We start from the raw sequence: 10172 nt of genomic DNA on the forward strand, positions 1-10172 counted from the left end.
CCCAAAGCTCTGAAAGATTGACATTAAGTCCCATCCACCTGACATTAACTATACAAAGGGTTTTTAGTCTCACGCCTCAACTGCTGGAGTAAGTTTACACAGAAACTGTATTTTTCTCTTCTCTCTGGAGAGTAAGGTAGAGGATGTAAGGAAGTATTTCATTGTCCCTTCTAGGGTCTGTGTTTGAGGAAATGAAGTCATACAATCTGTGAGTCGGAGAAGCTATTCACCGTCAATGACTGAACTGCACAACCGAAGCCCGAATCCCCTCTGCATCTCCACGTGGCCTACAATAACCTGTTACTGATGTAAAAAAGACACCTATGATGACATCAGTAACCTCAAGTAGGAGAAAGTTTGGAAAAGCACAGAGTTTCTGTATGCCGTGGAAGTTACCAGTTTAACCTAATATAGCTATAAACGATTCTGTGTAAGCTTCATGGTAACCACAAAGAAAAAACCTGCAGCAGATACAAAGAAAATTAAAAAAAAAAAAAAAAAGGGGAATCAAAGCCTAACCACTTTGCCATTGCTAACTTACGCTTGAGCAGGTCCAGGGGATGGGAACATTCTAGTACATTTCTGCATGGCTGTGGTTTTGAGTTCTTTATTCTGACTTAACCTCTCACATTTCCATCCACAGGGTCTATTTCCAGTCCTCAGCATTAAGTAAAACACACTTAACCAATAAGACCTCACAAGCCACAAAATAACCATCTCGTTTGCCCTGAGTTCTCTACTCCCGGCTGAGCATCGGTAGCTCATTCCCTCGCATCTCCCGAAGACCTGCATTTACATCCCCGCACTGCTAAGTACACAATTGGGACTACTCATTTAACCTTTCTGAGCCCCAGTTTTGGTACCAATAAAATGGTGGTACCTTCCCCATTCTTGTGAGGGTTAGATAAAATGTGTTCCAAAGTCCTGGTGGAGCGCCCACATGGAGCAGACGCCAATGGCGCAGTCGCCAGCACGGATGTGAATTCCCGCATCCAGACCACTTCTGGACCAGCTCCACTTATCTTTAACCCCACAGGACGATGCCTCAAATTGAAAACATTATCCAGGGACTGTCTGATCTGTGCAGAGGAGAGAGCAAGACCATCTCTCTCCTCCCTCATCCTAGATACCGTATTTCCACCAAACCAGTCTAAGATCAAACCTGTTTGCTCTCACGGCCCTAACACACTGCTGACTCCCAAAGAATATACTTCGAGTAAAATCCATCTTTTAGAAATATTAAAATTAAAACCACATCTCTTCCATGCTGGAATGAGAAAAATTCGATTAATAAATTTTTATATTACTTGTAAGAAAGTATAACACAGTGCGGTATTTCTGAGTCAATGACTATAAAACATTGGCCTAGCATGTACCAAGTGCTTAATAAAAGCTCACTCCTCCCCCCAATTAATTCCACACACCCTGTAATAAATTCCTGGTAATCTTTCCTCCTTAACAACATAAGCAGAATACCAACGGCCAGGCACTTGGCTAAGAATTTATATATATAATTTCCTGTAGCTCTTCCAACAACCCTTGAGTAAAGGAAGGCACTGAATTTAAGAAACTGAGCAGCAGAACTAGAAAAAGGACCCTAGACAGGGCTGACTCCAGAGCTCAACTTCCTAAATCCTGAGCCAGAATGGATCTCATGTAGCAAACAGACAAAAGCACAGTCGTCTTCCCCTATCCATAAGGGATACATTCCAAGGCCTACTGTGGATGACTGAAACCGTGGATGGTACCAAACCTGATACCTAGTGTGCTTTCTCCTACACCTATCTACGATAAAGCTGAATTTATAAAATTAGGCACAGTAAGACAGGAGTAATAAAACAATAACATACTCTGTAATAAAAGTTAAGTGAATGTGGTCTCTCTCAAGATATCTTACTGTCCTGTCCTCACCCTTATTACGGCAGATGATAAAATGCTTCCATGACAGATGAGACGCCATGAGGTGAGGACGCCAGATGTGTGACCCAGTGTTAGGCTACTACCCATCTTCTGACATTCGGTCAGGAAGCGATCACCGGTTTCTGGACTGCAGCTAACCACCAGGAAGAGCAAAAGCACAGATAAGGGGGAAACTACTCTAAACATTATCTCCTTCTGGGGGTTGGTTACCAGAGTATGTACATTTTGGGAAAGTTCATCACGCTCTACACCTATCATCTGTGTACTCCTCCGAATATGTATTTGACAAACAGGAAGCCTCCACTGATGTTAAAATCACTTATATTAAACACACAGAGATATAGACACACATATATACATGTATTCTTGAATCCAGTCTTCATGGGAAACCTTCAGTTCAGCTCAAATTTAATATGAACTAGCGTATTAAAAAAATGAGATGCCTAAAAGGTATCACTATTCTTTTTTTTTTTAATACCCCCCACCCTGAGATATTACTATTCTTAGTGGCTGTAATTTCTTTCCTTTTTTTTTTTTTTTTTATAAAGATTCTACTTATTTATTTTAGGAGAGTGAGAGAGCAAGCATCCAAGTGGGGGGAGGGAGAGGGACAAGCAGACTCCACGCTGGGCAGAGCCAGACGTGGGCTCGAAGACCCGAAGATCAGGACCTGAGCCAAAATCAAGTCTGATGCTTAACGGCCTGAGCCACCGAGGCGCCCCTAGCAGTTACAATTTAATTGTCTCTTGGGTCTAGAAGTCCTCCTATAGTATTACACGCTATGTCTAAAGGTAAAGAAATGAAAAAGAAGGAAAAAATAAACTCAAAATTTAACAGGTGGTTGATAGTAATAGTTAAACTTGAAATAGATTATCTGAGGCAAAAAAGAAAAAAAAAAAAAAAAGAAATTATCTGAGGCCAGACCACTGAAATCCAGGAGGCACACACTAATTACCCATAAGTTACCAAAGAATAATTTACACCTCTACGTTTTTAAAAAAACCTTAATGGGGGCATTCCTCCATGTTGCTGTAAATGCATGCCTAAAGGTGACAAAAGGAAACAACCACTTCGGCTCATCCACCTGACAGCCTCTCTGCAAGCAGTAACACACTGAGTGTACTAAGGACTATAATCACCAGAACTGCTCCTGGAAACACATCAAGTCCAGAAAGACCCTGAGTCTAAGACTTAAGTTCCTCCAAATTCAACTGCAGCTTTTATATATCGTATGCTCAAAAATACCCACCCCCCCCAACACACACCCTTGATGTGTCTACTGAAAAGGCCTAGAAATAATGACCAATCCAGCAGCAATGAGCACCTACTCCCATCACCCAGATAGTTCTCTTCAAATGCTGTTTCCCACTAATGGGAACCATGTTTCCTTGGCCAAATGGCTAATGATTCCTGCTGAAGCAGGAAATGTGTAAGAATAACCTAGAATATCTTATCATACCAGATAGCAAGGAAGCTATGAAAAATCACCAGTCATGTCAAAGGAACTTAAGAGCCAATCTGACAAGGCTCCCACTTGCTAAAGATGGTACTGAGCATCGGTAAGAGCTTAACAAAAAATAAAATATATGTTTAAAAGCACGAGTACCTAATGACAATATAACAACTGTCACCTGTTAAGGTCACCAGAGAAACAATTCATTATTCTGAAAACTAATAAAGGGAAAACATTTTTCCTTTCCTGTTTGAATTTATACTCCACACCAAATAGTATATGAAGGAATATATTCCAGTGAAAGAAAGACATTTAGAGTATCACCATTTTTCAATCCCCAATGAATTAACACATCCATTTTCAATTTACAAGAGTTAAAAAAAATCATTACACTAGCTAAATGCGGACCTCCCAAAAGATCTAATATTGTACTAGTAGCAGTGGGATTCAGCATGTCAATATTTTGATGAGCACATTTACTTCAGTCCTTTGGAGGCAATTTCCACCCCATTACGTTCAGAATTTTAAACCTGATAGTATCATGTAGGAATTCAGAGTAGATGGTTCTCTCACACTTCGCTCCTCCAGGTCTCTAAAGAGACTCGATAATATCATGTGTAGAAAAACGATATGAATCTTTCCATTAGCCCTTAATATTTCCAAGCAAATATATTTAAAAAGTTCCAAAATGAGGGGGCGCCTGGGTCATTCAGTGGGTTGAACATCCGCCTTCAGCTCAGGTCATGATCTCAGGGTCCCGGGATTGAGCCTCGCATCAGGTTCCCTGTTAAGCAGGGAGCTTGCCTCTCTCCCTCTCCCCACCTCCCACTTTGTGCTCTCTCTTACTCTCTCAAATAAATCTTTTTTTTTTTTTTTAAGATTTTATTTATTTGAGAGAGCGAGCACAAGTGCGGTGAGGGTCAGAGGGAGAAGCAGACTTCCTGCCAAGCGAGGAGCCGGATGCGGGACTCGATCCCAGGACTCTGGGATTATGACCCAAGCCAAAGCCAAATGCACAATAACTGAGCCACCCAGGCGCCCAAATCTTTTTTAAAAATTAAAATAAAAAATAAATAAAAAGTTCCAAAATGTAATAAGGCAACAGGGTAGTAATTCTAAATATTTCCCTCAGAACACCATCAGAAAAAGCGGGGTTTCTATTCACTTGTCGTCTCCTGTAGCGGGAAGACCTCTTTGGAATCCAAGTTGAGAATCAACCCTGCCTCTTACTAATAACTGAAGGACCTGCATCAAGTTCCCTTACTAAGAAGCCAGAACAACACCCTCCCTAGGAGGTCTGTAGAGGATTACACGGAGTAACGTATATTACACATGATGTTATCTCAAAGCAATACCTCACATACAGTGAACAGCAGCTCAACAACTGGGGTGAATTATTACTCTGGAATTTTATTTTTTAAGATTTTATTTATTTATTTGACAGACAGAGATCACAAGTAGGCAGAGAGAGAAGGAAGCAGGCTCCCTGCTGAGCAGAGAGCCCAATGCGGGGCTCAAACCCAGGACCCTAGGATCATGACCTGAGCCGAAGGCAGAGGCTTTAACCCACTGAGCCACCCAGGTGCCCCAATATTCTGGAATTTTAAATGAATGCAACCATCTAATAGCTTCATGTAAAGAGGAAATAAAATACTAGAGCGGGAAACATTCACCCCCAAAGGCTCTAAAAACCAAAATACCACTCCTCAGGTTAGCTCCATCCAAGAAGTGTAAAGGCTACAATAAAACCAACCAATACTTACCCAAAGAGCTCAGAACACCAGCTGAGGTCTGCTAAGCTAGAATCTGGCAAGTCGGCTCCGCCCTGTAAAAACTTTCAATGGTTCTTCACTGTCACTGACAAAAAGGCTATTTACAATGGCATTCAAGTCCCTCTGTGGATCTGACACCAACGTGCCTTTCCAGCTCTATCACACTGCTTCCTATTTTCCATTTCCCAACACGCGCCTTGTCCTTTCATGGCTCTTGGCTGTACCCCTCTCTCTGGAATGGCATCTGCCCCTTCCATCCTTCACACTGTATTGTGACTGTCATTGGGTCTTTAACTCCTCTTTTGGACCCTAAGCTCCTTAACAGCAAAAAGGAACATACATATAGTGGTAACCTAACATGAAACTTCATCCAGAATAAGATCAAGAGCCACATGCTTGGGTGCCTGGGTGGTTCAGTGGGTTAAGCATCTGCCTCGATGGGGTCATGATCCCAGGGTCCTGGAATTGAGTCCTAAATCGGGAGTCCCTGCTCAGCAGGGAGCCTGCTTCTCCCTCTCCCTCTGCCTGCTGCTCCCCCTGCTAGTGTGCTCACTCTCTCTCTCAAATAAAAAATAAAAATTAAAGGGGCACCTGGGTGGCTCAGTAGGTTAAAGCCTCTGCCTTCAGCTCAGGTCATGATCTCAGGGTCCTGGAATCGAGCCCCATATCAGGCCCTCTGCTCAGCAGGGAGCCTGCCTCCCTGCCTACTTGTGATCTCTCTGTCAAATAAATAAATTTATTTATATTTATATATATTATATATATTATGTTTATATATATCAGTTATATTTATTTATATAAAATAAAAAAGTTAAAAAAAAAAAAAAAGAGCCACATGCTCTACCAAGCCAGCCAGGCACCCCAACAATGTTTTAAGTTTGGACAGTAAGAATGCTAACTTACCGGGAGCCTGGGTGGCTTAGTCATTAAGCGGCTGCCTTCCACTCAGGTCATGATCCCAGGGTCCTGGGATCAAGGCCCACATCCGGCTCCCTGCTTGATGGGAAGCCTGCTTCTCTCTCTCCTGCTCCCCCTGCTTGTGTTCCCTCTCTCTGTGTCAATTAAATAAATACAATCTTAAAAAAAAAAATGCTAACTTACTTTCACCCCAATTTTCATCTATTATTTTACTTTCACCTGCATAAAATTAAGCGGTAGTTGACATAATGGGTTCAGTCACTAGCCTGTGACTACTGTGACAGGGATGGAATGAGAAACAGGGTTCATGATTCCCAATCTAAGTTATTTTCAATGGATAGCCATGCTCTCAAGATTCATATTTATTCCACCATGGAAGATAAAATTTATTATCATTTCTGATTCTTGCTGAAATTCTGGTACAAAACCCACAAAACAATGATCTTTTAAAAATCCTTATAAAACTGATAAGAATGTCAAGTATTGCACTGGGATAATTTGCACATTAAAACAAAGTCAGCAACACTTGACTCACGTACTTTCCATAATTCTTCTTACTGCTGCTAGACTCCCCCCTCAACCCTTAGGCATCTCTTATCCTAAGGGCCTCATCATGGCCAACTATGTAATGATCCATGCAGAAAGGTAGCTTTAATTGCTACACTGCTAATTCTCCTTTGAAGTATTTGAATTCTGCTTTGAGAGCTTAACTTAGGAAGTGAATGAACCATATCTATCAATGCAGCTTTTTTCTCTAAGGTCACTGGTAACTAGGCCCCGCCCCCAATTACAGATTCCCTAAGGACTCCTACTACTTACTCAACAAACATGTTAAAATGATGTCAGCTTTAGACCAAATCCTAAACCTGAGACATCAAATTTCATCTAACCTAGCTGCTTTATACATACACACACACACACACACACACACACACACACGGAAACAGCGTTTGGAACAGAAAAGCAAGGGGTCTTGGATTTTACATGGTAAATAGAATCCAAGGCCTCCTGACTCCCAAAGCAATGCTAAATTTACTGCACATTATTCAGCGTTTTAATCTTTCAAAGAAAAGATTACCACTTTCAAATAAGACAGGCTCAGAAGATAAAATGACCTTTTTTAAAATACTTTTTGTTTTTTATTTTTTAAAGATGTTATCTATTTATTTAACAGAGAGAGAAGAGGGATCACAAGTAGGCAGAGAGGCAGGCAGAGAGGGGGAAGCAGGCTTCCTGCTGAGCAGAGAACCAGATGTGGGGCTCGATCCCAGGACCCTGAGATCATGACCTTAGCTGAAGGCAGAGGCTTAACCCACTGAGCCACCCAGGCGCCCCGACCTTTATTTTTTTGTTAGTCATTTGGCAAAAGCTAAGATAAAAAGTGGGTCCTTTTCTATTCTTAGATACCTTTGTGCTACTACATAATCTTCCTGAACACTGGAAAAGTCCCAAGAATAAAAATTTGACATAAAATGTAGTTATACAAATTGTATAGGAAACACCAGATTTTTATATAAATGGTAATGTATCACCACCACAGGAAACACCAAATTCAAGCCAGTGACCTAAGGGTCAAGTGATCCAAACCCCATTAGCTATTACCAATTCCCCAAGCAGGCCAGTGCACGGAAAGCTGAACTCCCTGTCCAATGACAATGAGTATTTCAAGGGTAATCTTTTTAATTCAAAAATACAACGAATGTGGAATAAGCGAATGTTCTAGAAAATTTAGAAAATACTTTCATTAGTTTGCAGTTATTCAGGGAGAGAACAAATAATTTTTGCAAGTATCACTACAATCACTACACAACTTCAGTTACTCAAGTATGTGTTGCACTCCAAAAGGAACTCCCTTTGGGCGAGGTGTCATAAATACGCTGTTCTGGAATGTATACGAAACCTTAGCAACCACTTTTAAAGTTTCATTCTGTCGAAGATCTGCCCCTCAAAATCCAAATATCTCTAAAAATCTAACTGGCTTCTCATCAGTCTTTCCCACTGAAAAGATCATGTGACTGGAATGACCACCAGTGAATCACCGATTAAAACACACACACACACACACACACACACACTCGTGCTCTAAGACAAGAGACATTTTACAGTTAATTCTGCAAGAAACAAGAGGGTACTTTTAGGCCTTAAGTGAGAATTTACTCTTGCACAGTGTTTCCAAGGTACAATTTAACCATCTAGAAGTTACTAGAACATAGTGGGCATCCCTTCCCTTTAGAGGCTGATTAGCCAGAGGGGACATATTAGCTTAGTATCTCCTCCTCTCTACCACATCAAAACTGCCAGGTGAGCAAGTCCTATCCCGAGTTTACGGTTCCGCAGAATGACTGGAAAGAACCTGTAGGAAGATTTCTTCCTGCCCCGAAAAGGGGTAAAAATCGGTGGAGTCTGATGTGTCTACCATAGGAAACAAGAAAAGGAATGCGACAGGAAAAAGGAGAAGAAGAAAAAAACCTACAAAAAGTCATCCCAGAACGGGATCCTCTGCGAGAGAAAAGGCTCATTCTTCACCCCGGTCATGGCAACCCGAGAAGCTCAATTGGGTATAACGTCCCGTAACCTCCGGGAGGCAGGGCTCGGACTGCTACACTGAGGTTCCAGGCCCTTCAGGGGTGTGACCCAGCGGCCGGTGACAAACTTCGGGGACCCCCCCCCCAAGGACGGAACTTGCTCCGGTCGCCGCGGCCCGGGCGAGCGAGGCGGGGACTGGCCCGGTCACGCTCTGGCCACGGCCCCGGGTCTGATTCGCCGGGGCGGCCGAGGCGGGGGTGGGGCCGGGCCGTCTCACCTTTGAAGAAGCGCAGCGCCAGGCCGTACAGCTCCTCCAGGCCGAAGCCCCAGCGCTGCTCCAGCTGCCGCGCCTCCTCCGCCGCGCCCCCGGCCGCCGCCTCCCCTAGCTCCGGCTGCTCCCCGGCGGCGCCCGGTCCCCAGCCTGCCCCCGGCGGCGAGGGCGGCGGCAGCGGTGGCGGCAGCAGCGGGGCGCCCTCTGCGCCGGGCCGCTCCTCCGGGTCCGGGCTCAGCGTGAGGCCGTCAACGGAGACCTCGAGTCGCTCTGCGTTCAGCACCGCCGCCATCTCCGGCTGCTGCGCCTCCTCAGCGGGGACAGGCGGCGGCCACGTATCGACTTCCTGCTGACCTCTGACCTCCACTTACGGACGCCGGAACTTCCGCCGCTGAGAAGGATCTCCGGCTCCGGGAGAGGGGCTGAGTCTCGTGCCCCGCCCCTCAGCGACCCCCAGCCCCGCGGGCCCCGCCCCTCCGGCCCGCGTCCGCCCTCGAGCGTCGTTCTTCCCCCTTTTCCCCTCCCGCGTCCTCCACCAGCGGCGGGCGGGGCGGGGCCCGCGGGCCTGGGTGTCGCGGAGAGGCGGGGCCCGCGTGGCTGGGGGTCGCCGGAGGGCGGGGCCCTCGGGGTGGGGGTCGCAGAGGGGCAGGCCGGGGTGACTGTGAGCTGGCGCCCTACACTCCAGACCGAGACCCTTCCCGCGTGTAGGGTCGTGGACTTCCCGGAACGTGTCCCCCACTTTGACTCGCTCTTCAGGGCAACGCTGAGGAAATGCTGGGCGAATGACTGTTTTTAGGAGAAAGCTGAGGCTTTAGAGAAATCATTGGCTTCTCTGCGGCTGTTTTAATTCATCAGACCCTGGTTTTGCGGGAACCGTACAATTTGGGGGACCCCAGTATGAAAAAAATACCCCAGGAGTACCTGGTGGCTTAGTTGGTTAAGCTACCGACTCTTGAGATTCTTGAACTCAGTTTCGGTCTTGGTCTCAGGGTTCTGAGTTCAAGCCTCTACATTGGAGCCTACTTAAAAAAGAAAAATACCGGAGCGCCTGGGTGGCTCAATGGGTTAAGCCGCTGCCTTCGGCTCAGGTCATGATCTCAGGGTCTTGGGATCGAGTCCCACATCGGGCTCTCTGCTCAGCAGAGAGCCTGGTTCTCTCTCTCTCTCTCTGCCTGCCTCTCCGTCTACTTGTGATCTCTCTCTGTCAAATAAATAAAATCTTAAAAAAGAAAAAAAAAAAATACTGGGCGCCTGGGTGGCTCAGTGGGTTAAAGCCTCTGCCTTCGGCTCAGGTCATGGCCTCAAGGTCCTG

General features: G+C 45.1%; 1 protein-coding gene across 2 annotated transcripts in view; it reads right to left on the bottom strand.

Moving 5' to 3' along the window:
* ACBD3 (acyl-CoA binding domain containing 3) overlaps nucleotides 1–9263 on the bottom strand; it is a 38640-nt gene extending 29377 nt beyond the window's left edge. Inside the window, exon 1 of one of the 2 annotated variants that reach the window (XM_032838711.1) lies at nucleotides 8867–9263. In XM_032838711.1, the coding sequence (XP_032694602.1) occupies nucleotides 8867–9152 (286 nt within the window). In that variant the 5' untranslated portion in view covers nucleotides 9153–9263. The remainder of the gene's footprint in view (nucleotides 1–8866) is intronic. The other variant, XM_032838712.1, reaches the window with a different exon arrangement.
* Between the last annotated feature and the right edge of the window lie 909 nt (nucleotides 9264–10172).

The sequence above is a fragment of the Lontra canadensis genome, unplaced genomic scaffold (assembly GCF_010015895.1).
Source record: "Lontra canadensis isolate GAN:19392208 unplaced genomic scaffold, GSC_riverotter_1.0 scaffold106, whole genome shotgun sequence".
In the NCBI taxonomy this organism is placed as follows: Eukaryota; Metazoa; Chordata; class Mammalia; order Carnivora; family Mustelidae; genus Lontra; species Lontra canadensis.